The sequence below is a fragment of the Schistocerca americana genome, chromosome 4 (genome assembly GCF_021461395.2).
Source record: "Schistocerca americana isolate TAMUIC-IGC-003095 chromosome 4, iqSchAmer2.1, whole genome shotgun sequence".
NCBI classification, from domain to species: domain Eukaryota; kingdom Metazoa; phylum Arthropoda; class Insecta; order Orthoptera; family Acrididae; genus Schistocerca; species Schistocerca americana.
In genome coordinates this window covers 711,805,405-711,821,881 of record NC_060122.1, presented here as the reverse complement: position 1 = coordinate 711,821,881, position 16,477 = coordinate 711,805,405, and the positions used below count along the sequence as shown (strand labels likewise).

Sequence of the window (16,477 nt, the reverse complement as noted above, 5' to 3'; positions counted from 1 at the left end):
TACACATAAGTAAATAGCTGCTACAATACATAATTCTGAACTCGAAACAACTGAAAAGTTTTGGTTTGTATGTTACGAAAATCGGAAAAGACGACGTCACTTTTCGTAAATCTGGCATTGCTTCGTCCCGTCAGATGATCGTAAGAATAAGTAAAGAAAGAACCCTAGTTTGTGATACACGTTGATTACTGAATTAACAAAATTGTATCGTTTACTTTGAAGACTAGCCATTCGTAATATTACATTAAAAACTATTTTTAATCAGAAGAAACGCGGAATTTCGCCTTTACGAGATTTTATTTTAAACAAAAACTTTGAAACAACCAATCTGATGACGTTACATGCGTATATGGTGCAATTAGCGACTTTAATACACGCAGCGCTATAGCACACTGGCAATGTTTTGGTCAGTGTGTCATGGCAGTGAGCCACGCCCCCATGACTTCAAAACGTAGTACGGCTGGGATACGTAGCGCCATCTCCTCCTATTCTTACCTCCATTATTGCTAGTTTGCTACCATCGTTTGCTGCTAACCAAAGATCACTGTAAGCCAAAGATACCTTACACTGTGTGTCCTGGAAAGGCTTTGAAACCCGCGAACTTTCAAGTAATTGTAATGTGTAATGGTGTACGTGTGTTGTCGAAGCGTTAGTTAATTGCGAGCAGTTGTCAGAAAGCCAGAAACATGTGAGAAATAAGTAGGAAATAGCGCAATGGACCGTTAATAGAACTAATAGCATAATTCCCCAGTTTAACGCTTATCAACTTTTTGGTATAGAACGCTAATGCTATCGTCTGCTAGAATGTTGAAGAAATGGAATTTTATATACGACCGCCGGGAGGAACAGTGGCCTTATATAATATGGAGAAATGTGTTTCTCAGAGGTTTGAAGTTCTCAAACTTTTGAATTATAACAAGAGCACCGATAATGTGGCGTTTGACTGTTTAATAGAAGGAACTGCGTTGGATAAAGTAGGGCATCATACTTTACGGTAAGTATTAAGTTTTTCTTTATAGAACGGTAACATAGTAATTATGAACAACATGTTTTGCACTTTGGCACTCCTTCATAGTGTATGGTAAGTAGTAACTATAAAACCTAGTCAGTTTTGGCTAGTACTCGTTTTTCTTGTAATGTCAATTTACGAACCCTGGTAGTTTTAAGCTTTTTCAAATCTGGAACATTTCACTGGTGATAGTTTGTAAGTGATGTAGCCTATGGTATGTGCACAGTACATAAAAAGATGCTCTCATAAACAAGGAGGAGTGCTTAAAAAAAAAAAAAAATTATGCAAACGTGGTGGCACTGTTGATAGTTACATGGTGTTGCCTTACTCGCACCTTTGAACTAACTTAGCATCCACGGTGCTACACGGCATTTTTGACATTAACAAACCTTGCCATAGGTGAAAGAAATGACATGTACATAGGCCCTAATACGCACCAAAATACTACTTGTAATTTTGTCTGTAACGTACCAAAGCGTTTCTGTTAATTACAGTTGTACTGTTAATATGGAACAAACATGCACTTGTAACGCGCTGCTGATGAATCTGTTACACAACCTTTATTTCGCATTCGCACTTGGTGGATATGCCAACTCTCAACTAGATTATCTGTGAACCTAACGTAGACCTTGGGCTGTGCAACTCTTCACCATAAGTAGATTTTAGGGAGGGGACGGGAGCGACAGTGGCACACGCCTAATCCACTAAAGTTGGAAGTGAAAACAAGCAGTTCTCTTCCATAAAGTACTTTGAAATTGCTAACTTCGTCAGTACTTGATGCTTCAGTCAATTGGTCAGTCTCGGCAACCACACCGTGTGTTGACTCGAAAGAAGAATTAACTATGTTTGCTTTAAGACTCATATGGGAGGATGTACATTTTTCTCATTAACAACTTACGTACCTCACAAAATTAATTTGAGACAAGTATCATTACAGGCTTAGTTAGAAACTTAAGAATCTCAAATTCAATAATAGTAGCAAAGCATTAAAATGTCAGATGACTGATATTCTTTCCCTATTGCTCCACGCTTCTCTAAATTTTGGCCTGCATATGGAGTAGTTCCATGTCTGCCAAAGTGGTTGTCCTGATGCGCAAAATGTGAAATAAAAAGCTTTATAGATCTGTGTGCAAATCACTGAATAGTGGTAGCTGTTCTCATCATGACATCTACCAGTGTATGAGCGATCTGTGCTCTATCTTAAGGGCCACTTAATTTCGTGTCACTGGAGGGGGGGGGGGGGGGGGAAGTAGTAGACAACTAGTGATATCTGGTTCAAAGTATCTTGTGCTAAGAAGAAACCACCTTATATAATGTAAAAGGCTAGTTGTAATGAAAATTTAAAGGGCACTACAAGTGTTGTTTCCAAACTCTTTAATGTGCTGCAAGAAAAGTAAAAGCCATATACTTAGCACTGAAAATTCACAACTCTGAGAACAAAACAAAGGTAATTTGGTATATTTATAAGTATGAAATGAATGAAATCTGCCCCCACCCCTCTAACTCCCCCAACCCTCTTGAACTATGAACCTTGCAGCTGTTGGGTGGCATGCATGACTCGATGATCCAGGTAGATGGTAGTTGTACCATACTGCAACTACATTGGAGGGATATATGTGGGCAGACCAGACTAACATAAGGTTCCTGAGAAGAGCCAACCAACATGGCCAAAATGGCATTGATATGTTGGTCTGCAAGTAGCTGAAAGCCATGAGAAATTACGCCATTTCACTTCCCAAGGACATGCAGCTCTAAGATAAGGTGTGATAATGGTGGCATCTTGTTTAGTAAAATATTTCAGAAGTAAATAGTCCCACATTCAACTCAGTGGGTAGGAACCACTAATTGGGGGGAGGGAGGAGAGTTTATCAGGAGAGAGAGGGAAAAGAAAAAAAATGCCATCTACTCATTGGAGTATGGAATGTTAGAACCATTAACTGGGAAGGTTGGTTAGAGAATTTAAAATGTGAAATTGAAAAGTTGAAGTTACACATAGTAGTAATAAGTGATGTACAGACACAAGAAGAACAGGATTTATGGCTAGGTGAGTACAGCTTTATCAGTGCAAAGTGAAGTAGGGTAATACAGTAGTAGTAACATTTTTAATGAATCCATCACACTAGTAAAACCATATATTCCTCATAGCTCCACAGCCAATGAAGAGACTGAAGGCACATATGATGGGATAAAATAAATTCAGATAAACGGTGTGATAAAGATTTATTCATGATGGGGGGACAGAAATTCAGTAATAGGAAAAAGAAGAGCATAAAAAATGGACATAGAGGAATGTTTGATAAGTCATTGGCTTTGGCCAGTGATGTAGGAAACATAACAAACACTGTAAATATGACTGTAATATGATGTTAGATGATTTTTTTCAAACAGATGAAGCAAGAGACCTGTCTGTCACTACTGCCAGAGTTCTTCTTTTTAGTATCACATTTGTTGGCTTTGCCAACTCGTCTTCCAACCTAACCAAGACCGGCAAAGCTACAGATCACTCTGTCACCACAACATTTTTTTTTTTTGCTTGATAGTGATTCACTTCACCAACCAACCACAAAACCGTGAATATTTGCATGAAAAAGAGAAGTGAGAACAGCCATTAACATTACATCACTGGCCAAAGCCAATGACTCATATCGAACGTTCCTTTTGACTCTTAAAAATATAAGAACGTGGACTGGAGGAAAGGGACGAAAGGTCAGGCCACCTGGAAGAATTATGCACAGAGCATCAGCCGATTATGGGCTTACAGCCTAATCCACATATCGCTGCCCTCCATGAGAAGCCTACTAAGCTATCTCTTCAATACAAGCAACCGCTCATCCCATAAGTAAGGAAAAACTTCTTTCAAAAAGTAGTTCAAAGTTGAAGAAAGTGATAGTGAAACCTTTGAATCGGTGAGCTCTCCACCTCTCAGATGGGGACGTTACTGTTGAGGATATGGATTTACAATTAGAGGATTCGGAAAGCCGCACATTGGCTAAATTCCCCCTGACCTTGCGGGTACGTCACTGCCCCAAAGGGAGAAAAATTAATTTCTCCCACAGGGTCTTGTGTGTTGAAGTGGAATTTAAGTGGATGCCGATCAGATTTGGGAGAATTACTGCTCTTGGTCCATGAGAAACCATTCTGCATCTGCTTGCAAGAAACTTATTTTGAAGTGACTGACAAACCTGCATTAATGGGTCACACACCCCTGCAGCCCCCCAGGGGGTCCACAACTCTTTTTGTGGATACTTGCGTAGCGAGCACGGGACCCTGAGCTAATGTGGCCCTCCTTCCTTTCCGGGCTGCATACCTTCCTTTTCCGCATCCTTCCCCATCCCCCATCTTCGTACCCCCCCTCCCCCCTCACCTCCGCCTCTTTCCTTCCATTTCTCCCCCTCTGGGAGTATGTTTTGTGCCTACGTCCGGAGACGGACGCTCGAAAATGTAACACATTCTTCGCTTTCTCTGCTTGCAAGTCTTTGTCCTTCTCTTCTCCTTATCTCTTCTCTTTACCCTTTTCTCCGCTGCGGCGTTTGAGACCTCTCTTCTTTCCTTTCGTTCCTGTGCCTGTTTGAAGGCCAACCCATGCATTTCCATGTGTAGCCGGTGATGGGGTAACGCGTAATTCCCCGCCACGGGTAGACAGGTAGGGCACATACGTACCCCCTGGTAACGGCCAGGCCCAGGGAGGGGTGATTACCCGAGCTGATACCTTCTGAAACTGCCGATTGGTCCCTTCGTCTGTTTCTTGGGAGGTGTGACCTGAGGTGTGAACAATCACCTAAGGCGGGAGTACCCTCAGAGAGGGCCCCCACAAGGGAGGAGCGCGCCATCGGAGTTGCCGGTAATCATGGGGGATACTTCCCCAATGGTTTCCTTATCTTCTACTATATCTGCTCACAAGCGCAAGTTCAATGAGTCTCAGCCACAGACAGTTCTTCCATCGTTGCCACAGTTCCTTGTTGTTTCTCGATCTGACGAAGGTCACGAGTTCTCCACGGTCAACCCTTTCATTATTCAGGAAGGTGTCGACGCAATTGCAGGTTCTGTAAAGTCTTGTTCCAGATTACGGAATGGCACTTTGTTGTTAGAAACAGTCAGTGCCCTCCAGGCACAAAAATTGCTGCGTACTTCACTGCTACACACCTTCCCTGTCCAGGTGGAAGCGCACTGCACTTTAAATTCCTCACATGGGGTCGTTTATACATGCTCCCTCGACGGTTTGTCCGACGAGGAAATTCAACACTACCTGTCTGACCAGGGCGTAACGACTGTTCGAGTCATGAAAAGGGTTGACACGAACATCGTTCCAACCCGTACTGTCTTCTTGACATTTGACAGAGTTCAACTCCCATCGAACATAAAAGCGGGCTATGAGAGAATCTCCGTATGCCCTTACATCCCAAACCCTACGCGTTGCTATCGGTGTCAGCGGTTCAATCATACCAGCCAGTCCTGTTCCAATCCGGCCAAATGTGTTATGTGTGGCAAGGATGCCCATGATGGTGCTTGTCCACCTCCGTCCCCTCGTTGCATCAACTGTATGGGTGACCACACTGCTTCCTCTAGAGATTGCCCCATTTTTAAAGACGAAAAGCTCAATCAGGAAATCAGAGTGAAGGAAAAGGTGTCGACCTATGCTGCTCGAAAATTATTCGCCAATCGAAAGCCCACTGTGCCTCACAGGTAAATACAGCAATGTCCTTGCCTCTCCTCGGCCAACAAAGGAGGCAGCCACGCAGACTTGTGATCTCACCTTTAGTGCCACAGTCGTCAGATCGGCCAGCGCAAAGATCGCCCGTTCAACCTCCCCACTCTCGCCTGCTCACTCTATGGTTTACCCTTCATCGGGTTCTGCTAAATCTCGAGCCCAAAAGTTAGACACCCGGACTTCCAAAAGAGAGCCTACTCGTGAAGATTTTTTACGCACCCCAACTTCACAACCATCGGTTCCTCCTTCATCTAAACATCCTGTTTCCAAGAAGGCTAATAAGAAACCCAGTTCCTCTCCTCCTCCGCCACGGCATGTCTCATCTACAGCACCACCTGGCAGTAGCCGCCTTCGGCCATCTTCTGTGTCGCCGAGGCGCACTGCTGGCGGCCGATCAACCGGCCGATCACTGGTGGCAGAAGCTGCTCCTGAACAACCTTTGCATCAGGATCTTCTGCCTTCGGCTGAATGCCGTTCCACACGCTTGGTCGCAAGCTCTGAGCAGTCATTGAATTGAGGGCAACCTTGGTCACATTCTTCCATTTTCTGTCCATCATCCATTGGAATATCCGTGGCATTCGAGCCAATCGGGATGAATTGTCGATCCTCTTACAATCCTACTCGCCGGTCATCTTCTGTCTTCAGGAAACAAAGCTGCGTCCCCACGACCGCTTTGTTCTCCCCCATTTTCAGTCAGTCCGATTTGATCTCCCCTCTGTTGAAGGCACTCCAGCACATGGAGGACTCATGATTCTTCTCCATGATACTCTCCATTTACACCCAATCCCCTTAAACACTTCCTTCCAGGCTGTTGCTGTCCGTCTTTCCCTTTCGGGATTCACCTTCTCTCTTTGTACTGTATACATTCCATCGTCCACACCAATGGCACGAGCTGATCTCCTTCATCTTCTTGGTCAGCTTCTGCCCCCCTGTTTGCTGGTTGGGGACTTCAATGCCCACCACCTGCTTTGGGGATCTCCACATCCTTGTCCGCGTGGCTCACTATTGATAAATGTCTTCCACCAAGCGGATTTTGTTTGCCTCAACACTTGGGACCCTACATTTTTGTCTGCCTCGACGACAAATTTCTCTCATTTTGACCTTTCAGTCAGTACTGTTCCGCTAGCTCGGCGCTTCGAATGGTTCGCCCTTGCTGATACACACCCGAGTGACCACTTTCCATGTGTCCTTCGATTGCAGCCACAACTGCCATATATGTGCCTGCGACACTGAAGTTTGCCCAAGCCGATTGGACACTCTTTTTGTCTCTAGCGACATTTGATGACCGTCACTTTCCTAGCGTTGATGATGAGGTCACTCATATTACCGACGTTATTCTTACAGCTGCGGAACGTTCAATACCTCACACCTCCGAATTGCCCCGGCGCCCCCCCTGTTCCTTGGTGGAACGAGGCATGCCATGACGCAATACATGAGCGGCGATATGCTCTTCGCGTTTTCAGACACCATCCTACTTTGACCAACTATATCCGCTATAAGCAGTTCCGTGCGTGAAGCCGTCACGTCATCCGCGATAGCAAGAAGGCAAGCTGGGACTTCTTTACTAGCTCATTTAACACCTTCACTCTCTCCTCGGAAGTTTGGAGTCGTATTAGACGGTTATCTGATGCGCCTAGTTTCTCCCCGATCTCTGGGCTCACTGTCGCGCATGATACGAGGGCAGTTCAATAAGTAATGCAGCACATTTTTTTTCTGAATCAGGGGTTGTTTTATTCAGCATTGAAATACACCAGGTTATTCCCCAATCTTTTAGCTACACAACACTATTTTTCAACGTAATCTACATTCAATGCTATGGCCTTACGCCACCTTGAAATGAGGGCCTGTATGCCTGCACGGTACCATTCCACTGGTCGATGTCGGAGCCAACGTCGTACTCCATCAATAACTTTATCATCCGCATAGTGCCTCCCACGGATTGCGTCCTTCATTGGGCCAAACATATGGAAATCAGACGGTGCGAGATCGGGGCTGTAGGGTGCATGAGGAAGAACAGTCCACTGAAGTTTTGTGAGCTCCTCTCGGGTGCGAAGACTTGTGTGAGGTCTTGCATTGTCATGAAGAAGGAGAAGTTCGTTCAGATTTTTGTGCCTACGAACACGCTGAAGTCGTTTCTTCAATTTCTGAAGAGTAGCACAATACACTTCAGAGTTGATCGTTTGACCATGGGGAAGGACATCGAACAGAATAACCCCTTCAGCGTCCCAGAAGACTGTAACCATGACTTTACCGGCTGAGGGTATGGCTTTAAACTTTTTCTTGGTAGGGGAGTGGGTGTGGCGCCACTCCATTGATTGCCGTTTTGTTTCAGGTTCGAAGTGATGAACCCATGTTTCATCGCCTGTAACAATCTTTGACAAGAAATTGTCACCCTCAGCCACATGACGAGCAAGCAATTCCGCACAGATGGTTCTCCTTTGCTCTTTATGGTGTTCGGTTAGACAACGAGGGACCCAGCGGGAACAAATCTTTGAATATCCCAACTGGTGAACAATTGTGGCAGCACTACCAACAGAGATGTCAAGTTGAGCACTGAGTTGTTTGATGGTGATCCGTCGATCATCTCGAACTGTGTTCGCACGCTCCGCCATTGCAGGAGTCACAGCTGTGCACGGCCGTCCCGCACGCGGGAGATCAGACAGTCTTGCTTGACCTTGCGGCGATGATGACACACACTTTGCCCAACGACTCACCGTGCTTTTGTCCACTGCCAGATCACCGTAGACATTCTGCAAGCGCCTATGAATATCTGAGATGCCCTGGTTTTCCGCCAAAAGAAACTCGGTCACTGCCCGTTGTTTGCAACGCACATCCGTTACAGACGCCATTTTAACAGCTCCGTACAGCGCTGCCACCTGTCGGAAGTCAATGAAACTATACGAGATGAAGCGGAATGTTTGAAAATATTCCACAAGAAATTTCAGGTTTTTTCAACCAAAATTGGCCGAGAAAAAAAATGTGTTGCATTACTTATTGAACTGCCCTCGTACATTAGTGGACCCCGTCGCAATTTCTAACTCATTGGGTCAACACTTTTCTAAGATTTCGAGCTCTTCAAATTACCTACCAGCGTTTCTCCCGAAGAAACGTGCAGCGGAAGTGCAACCTCTTGCTTTCTCCTCTCAAAATCGCAAAAGCTATAATACTGTTTTCTCCATGCGGGAACTCCAACATGCACACTCTTCTTCTCGCTCCTCCGCCCCAGGACCGGATGGTATCCACATCCAAATGTTGCTGCATTTATCATACCATAGTCTGCTTTACCTCCTTCGCCTTTATAATCGAATTCGGACCGACAGTACTTTTCCCAGACGATGGCGGGAAGCTATCGTCGTTCCTGTTCCGAAACCTGGAAGGGACAAACATCTCCCCTCTAGCTATCGCCCCATTTCTCTCACGAGTAGTGTATGTAAGGTTTTGGAGCGTATGGTGAATTGCCGTTTAGCTTGGTGGCTGGAGTCCCGCAGTCTTTTAACACCTACCCAATGCGGTTTCCGAAAGCATCGTTCTGCAGTTGACCATCTTGTTTCTCTCTCCACTTATATCATGAACAATTTTCTCCGGAAACGCCAAACAGTAGCAATATTTTTTGATCTGGAGAGAGCATATGATACCTGTTGGAGGACAGGCATCCTCCGCACGCTGTTCTCTTGGGGCTTTCGAGGTTGGCTGCCCCTTTTTCTTTGTGAATTTATGGCAGAGCGCACATTTAGAGTGCGGGTGAACACTACGCTCTCTCATACTTTCTCCCAAGAAAACGGGGTACCCCAGGGCTTCGTGCTAAGTGTTGTACTGTTTGCCATTGCCATAAATTCAATTATGGATTGTGTCCTTCCTGATGTCTCGGGCTCCCTCTTTGTGGACGATTTTGCAATCTACAGCTCTCAACGAACCAGCCTTCTTGAACGACGTCTTCGAGGATGTCTCGATCGCCTCCACTCTTGGAGCATCGAAACCGGCTTCCGTTTTTCTCACAGTAAGACCGTTTGTGTTAATTTTTGGCGTCGTACGAAGTTTCTTGCGCCTTCCCTACATCTAGGCCCTGTCAACCTTCCGTTCGTGGACGTCGCTAAATTCTTGTGTCTTATGTTTGACAGAAAACTGTGCTGGTCCTCCCACATTTCCTATCTTTCGGCTCGCTGTCTGTGATCCCTCAACACCCTTCGTGTCCTGAATGGTACCTCCTGGGGAGCGGACCGAGTGGTCCTTCTCCGCCTCTATCGCGCCTTAGTGCGCTTGAAATTGGACTATGGAGGCATAGTTTACTCCTCTGCTCGGCCGTCTATTCTTCAGTGTCTTGACTCTATCCACCACCGTGGATTACATTTAGTGTCTGGAGCTTTTTACACCAGCCCTGTGGAAAGCCTTTATGCTGAGACTGCTGAACCTCCGCTGTCCAATCGGCGAGCTGCCCCTTCTGAGTCGTTATGCTAGCCACCTGTCTTTCATGCCTGCTAATCCAGCCCAAGACATTTTTTTCGACGCCTCCTTGGATTTAGGGTATGCAGGCCGCCCTTCCTCCCTACTACCACCAGGAGTCCGCTTCTGTCAACTGCTCCATTCTCTTTCCTTCTGCTTTCCTAAAACTTTCTTGACAACTTGGCGTGCAGCACTGCATTGGCTCCGTCCCTAGACCTGCCTGCTCCATGACCTTTGTCAGTTTCCCAAGTTTGGTTCCCCTTCACTTGTTTATCGTTGGGCATTTGCTGCTCTATGTGCACAAATGAAGGAAGCCACATTTATTTATGCTGATGGCTCAAAAACATTGTTTGGTGTAGGGAGTGCCTATATTGTTGGCGACACCCCAAATCGATTTCAGCTTCCCGACCAGTGTTCGGTTTATACCGCGGTGCTTTACGCTGTTCTCCAGGCTGTCCAATACATCTGTCGCCATCAGCGGATACAGTATGTTATCTGTTCAGATTCTCTCAGCTCTCTCCTCAGTCTCCAAGCTCTCTACCCTGTCCACCCTCTGGTCCACCGGATTCAGGACTGCCTCCACTTGCTCCACTTGGGGGGCGTCTCTGTGGCGTTCCTCTGGATCCCAGGACAGGTTGGTATCTTTGTGAATGAGGTGGCCAATATAACAGCCAAGGCTGCAGTCTCTTCTTCAGCCAGCTATTCGCATGATTCCCTTCGCCGATCTACGGAGTGTTTTATGTCATCGTGTTGCTCTTTTATGGCACGCACATTGGTTGACACTTCCCAATAATAAATTGCGGGACACAAAAGCTCTTCCCTGTGCTTGGACCTCTTCCTCCCGAACGCGTCGTCGGGAGGAGGTAATTTTAACTGGACTCTGGATAGGGCACTGTCTTTTTAGCCATCGACATCTCTTTAAGTGGTGATCCTCCCCCACTCTGTCCCCACTGCTCTCAGCTGTGGACGGTAAGACACCTTTTACTTGAGTGTCCCTATTTTACTCCGTTATGCGCCCATCTACAGCTGTCGCCTGATATACCTTCCATTTTAGCAGATGACACGCGCTCAGCCGATCCCATTCTTGAGTTTATTAGTGCCAGTGAGATGACGTCAGTCATTTGAAGCTCTTTTTGGGGACAACCAACCCCCTTCTATAGTGGTTTTTTAAGCTTTCCTTCTGTTTCTAGTTTCTCCAATTTTTTGAGTTTCGTTCCCATTGCTGCTGGTTTCCAGTTTCGCTTTTTTTTTTTTTACCTTTTCCTAAGTCACGGACCGGGCACTAATGACCATAGCAGTTTTGCGCCATAAAACCATGACATAAAAACACCCCTGCAGGAAGGACGATATTACTGGAGACAGAGCTACACATAGAGTGGCTGTTTTCATTGAGGACAGGTGCCACTCACTCTCATGTCCCTCTTACCATGGCCATACAAGCAGTTGCTGTGAAAGTCCTAGCACCATTTAAGATCACGGTGTGTTCTTTATATATTCCACCTCACGATCCTTTGGATGCAGATGCACTGACAGAACTCTTGCGGGCACTCCCACACCCATTCCTCCTTGTGGGGACTTCAGTGCACACATTTTGCTGTGGAGCTCAGTTATCAATTGCTGCAGATCTCAAATTATCGAGTGACTCGTCCATTTAGAAAATATCTACTTTTTGAACTCGGGCAGATGATACATTTTCCAACAGCTACATGGTCTTTTTCAGCAACGGACATTATTTGCTCCCCAGCTAGTGCAGACTCAGTTCAGTGGGAAGTGGCTACAGATTTACATTCTAGCAACCATTTCCCAGTGTGGAACTGTCTGCCGATTTGGACAGTGGTTGATAAGAGACCATGAAGATTGATGATTCAAAGGGCAAATTCGTTGCTGTACAGCACAGGTTACTTTTCAACAAAAGGACTGTGCACAGGAGATGGTGGCCCACGTCACTTGAGATCCAACAGGCTGCCGCAGAGTCCGTCACCTAGTCTAGCAACCACATCATACGATGATCTGTACCTTGGTGGAATAACAGTGTCGATTAGCTATCAGAGACAGATGAACAGCACTACGTAACATCAAAAACCATCCAACTACAGGAAACCTTCATGCCTTCAGATCTGCGAGAGCACATGTGAGGCGAGTGATGAGGGAATGGAAGAGGAATTCCTGGAGGGTCATTCCACTGGAAATCATCAGATGGAGGTTGCATCATGGTTACAGATTTTAATGAAATTTGGTACAGTTAATATCTGCACTAAATTAAGTTCATATCTCTGATACTGAAATGTGAAACCCCTGGGTGGCTGAGCTAGGCCCACCCAAAGCTACAATTTTGGCCGTGTTTTTTTGAAAAACATGCCACCATGTGTGACCACCTAGCTCCTGTACTAAATCAGGTACAGCCAAAAGGTTGGTCTCATTTGAAGGGTGACACCTCTCCCTTGTAGGAGAAAGTAAGGATGGGTTGCAATGGTTCATAGTTTGGAAGTAAGACATAGACAAACAGCTACACAAGTTATCGCATTTTTGCAAGTTTCCAATATTTTTTATCTCACATGTGAATGATAGCATTGAAACAATATTTGGTGTATATAGAGAGGTGATAAGAATGAATTCATAAAACAAATTTGGTTGTTACTTGCATGCACACATTGACATTTTGGATTTTGAGAATTCAGATATTGTCAAAATTCACTATTTGGAACCTCCCCAAATGCAAAGTGTGCAAGGTCACAGTGTGCTGCAAATTGCTTCACTGTGTAGCTTGTATCTAAGTCTAATTATCCCCAAAATATATTTGCGTTACTCCCATTTATTGTAAGTCATTTAACAATGTTCTAATACTGATACACCGCATATTATACTAGGCGTTCCATGAGTGAATGAGCCTATGAGTGGATGTTAAAAATGTGAAAGTCATGACGGGGAATAGTTTCAATGAAATCCTAAGGCACTGAAATTACATGTAGAGAATAGAAACATTCAGAAAGGTTTTTCCGCTTTATCACCCCTCACCTTAGAGAAATTACACTCATGGGTAGTAGTGGTAAACAGTAGGTTGTCAAGTTGGCAATGATTTCACACCGTTTGACAAACAGTTCATTGTTACAATGATTGTCAACCATTATTGACAATAGTTCATTATTAAACTTGTTTTCAGTAGCGGTTTACAAATCTGGATACTAGTAGGCATTGCCAAGTTCTTTTGCATTAATTTATTCTTTACAATTAAAGCTCTCCCATCTGTCACTAAAATCATGCATTGGTTTTTGATAATTAAGGAAGACTTTCATTTCTTTGAGTCATGCTCAAGATCTACTTTTCATACATAAACACTGTGATGGACAGCACATGCTACTTGTGATGGATGGGACAATTTATATGAGATAATTAAGTTAAAATGTAGCCCCTAAAGCATCTAACCATGACACTGCTATCTTTCAGGGATGTTTTCTGAAGTGTCCAAAGTGCATTAAGTTAAATTCAACATTAAGTTTTTAATTTTTGACTCTTGTTTTATTTTTATGTTGTTAATCCAGAACCGTTAATCAAAACTGCAGACAAAAATAGTGGTGAATTACTAAAATTGCCCATTAATCTTGTCTATCAAATAATAAATGTTTGAATTCCAGCTAAAGAAATCAAAGATTTAAATTAAACATTTTATTTTGATTTCCCTAACTCCAAATGTCCCTTCCATCACGTGTGGAAAGCCTGATACATGTAATGATAATTTACTGTTTTTATGCACGAACAACAACCTAACCTACCACCTGTAATACAGTTCTGCCAGCCCAGGAGTCCTAATTTGTCCACCACCACCATCCAATCACAGCTGTGCTGTCACTGTGCACGGTATTGAATCATTTTATGAGGAGTGTGCATGACACTACAGTTCAGTATGGGAGTGAGTGGTGAAGTGCATGGTCAATGTGTGGATGACTTGAAGAAATGTTTTCTGGGTACAGCATTAGGACAGGAGTGTCATAAACTATCTTACTCTAGACAATCAGGACTCAAAACATATGTGTGACTGTAGTGATGAGACAAAACACCTATTGGCTGTTCGTACAGGATTACAAATTAATGATGAGGAAACTTTGTGTTACCATCATGAGAAGGTATACCTGGACAATTTTCCACAAAGTTTTGGTTGTGTATGTTGTGACCCATTCTCTCATCACAAGGATGTGGTAAAAAAATATCTGAGAGTTATTTCCACAGAGCTCTGTAGGCAGCTTTCTGGTAATGTCAATCTTACACCTGGCAAATGTCTGTACTCAAAGTGTTATTGCATGATTAACACCAGTATAAGAAGCAACCAAGAGAATGAATGTTCAGTAGATGCAAGTGACAGTTTTCAGCCTGCTGAAGAATTTGCAGCTGTAGTGAATACGGGCTGTAGTGCTCTGTGCGTCACCACTTAAGAAATGGCGTCTGAGTAGTAATAAAAAAGAAAAGTCTCACATGGCAAAACAAAGTACAAGAAAATCTGTTCTGCTGTTCATAAGCACTTGGAAAAAGAGTCTCGAAGTTACAATATCTAATGATGAGGATCATATCCCTTCAACTTCCACCCAGACTGACTTTGCTGATCGTATTGAACTGCTAAAAGAAAAATGTTAAATGGCTATTTATGAAATAAAAAAAGATTCTCAGTCTCCTTCCTTTGAAGTGGGCAATTGCATATTGTGCTAGGGAATTTGGGTGGTCAGAATATTTGGTTTGGAAGGCCGGGGCACTGAAGGAAAAACAAGGAATCTTGCCTGATGTGCCACATCATGGATGTAAGTCTTTATGTGATCATGTACAACATGCTGTTCGTACATTTTATGAAGGTAATGTGTACAGTCGATTGTGTCCAGAGATGAGACTTTGTATCTGTCCAAACGGAATGTGGTGTTAAGGAACACAAGCAGAAACACCTTGTTTTAGAGAATTTGAAGAGCTGTATGCAGCCTCCAAAGAGAAGTTTCCATCTTATAAAACTGGTTTCTTGAAATTTGCACAGTTGCATCCCAAATGGTGTGTACTCGTGGAACCCATGCTGTGTGTGTTCGTATTCATCACCAGAACATGAATCTGACGTTAGATGTCACCAAGCTTAGTAAGAAAACTACAGACTTACTTCAGAAGATTGTCTGCTCTACAGAAAGCAATGATTGTATGTTATGTACGTCTTAAAAGTACCCTGGAGGTGCAGTGTATTTCAGATGTTCTTGCAGAATCAGAAGACTGTGTTGGGCAGATGATGTCCAGTATAAGCAGTGGATTACAACAGATTGCTGTACATTGATATCAGTGGTGGAAACAGTTGATGATTCATACACAATTTTTGCAACAAACTGGAATTGCTGAAAAGTCATCATTTTATAACAAAATAGCTATCATGTTATCTAGCTTCACTGAAAGAAACAGTTGGTCCAGCAGTGTGTATTGTCATTGGAGATATTTCTGAGAATTACTTGTTTATTGTATAAGATGCAGCACAAGGATTTCACTAGCAGCAATCCCAGGCCACGGTGTATCATTTTATAGTTTACTGAAAGCAGGTTCAGCATAATCAGCTGTAAAGGCAATGTGCATAATAAGTGACTATCTCATTCTCTCAGTAGCTGAAGTACGTTTTTATTAGAAAACCGTTGTTCTCCAAATAAAAGATGCAATGCCACACTTAGGAAAAATTCACTACTTTTCTGAGGGAGCATCATCTCAATATAAACACCGGAAAAATTTAAAAAATCTGACACTGCATTATGAGGACTTTAGAATTGATGCTGAGAGGCCTTTCTTTACCACTAGCCATGGGAAGAGTGCCCGTAATGGAGTTCGTGGAACAGCCAAAAGACTGGCTGCCAGGAGGAGTCTCCAAGAACATTAACACCCAATCCTCACTGCACAAGCACTGTTCGAATTTGCATTGCAAGAGATAAAGGGTATTCACTTCTTCTATGTGTCCTCACAAGACTGTGAAAATAACAATGCAATGCTACTGAATGAAGATTTGATCAGTGCAGGACAATTCCAAACATAAGACTGTACCACCACTTTATACCTGCTGGAAAGGATGTTGTTAAGATGTATCGAACTTCATGCTCCTCGAGATATGATATGGGTTATCTCTGACACAATCCAGAGGCACAACAGTCTCCAGTACAATACCAAGCAGTATCATTGCGGATTTCAGGCAGTCTTCTTACATTATTTATGTCTACGATTCTAAGTGGTACCTTGCATTTATTATGAACTGTTCTGAAGAGAACAAAGATGTTATGGTGAAGTATCTGCATCCACCAGGTAAAGCTTACTTTTTAACTAAC

The 16,477-nt window shown here is 43.8% G+C and overlaps 1 protein-coding gene across 5 annotated transcripts in view; it reads left to right on the top strand.

Annotated features, from left to right (window-relative positions):
* Window positions 1-517: 517 nt before the first annotated feature.
* The window catches only part of LOC124612724 (DNA primase large subunit-like), a 115,513-nt gene continuing 99,553 nt past the window's right edge, over window positions 518-16,477 (top strand). For 3 of the 5 annotated variants that reach the window (XM_047141089.1, XM_047141087.1, XM_047141090.1), the window contains exon 1: window positions 518-994. In XM_047141089.1, coding sequence (XP_046997045.1) covers window positions 816-994 — 179 coding nt within the window. In that variant the 5' untranslated portion in view covers window positions 518-815. The remainder of the gene's footprint in view (window positions 995-16,477) is intronic. The other 2 variants (XM_047141091.1, XM_047141088.1) reach the window with 1 other exon arrangement.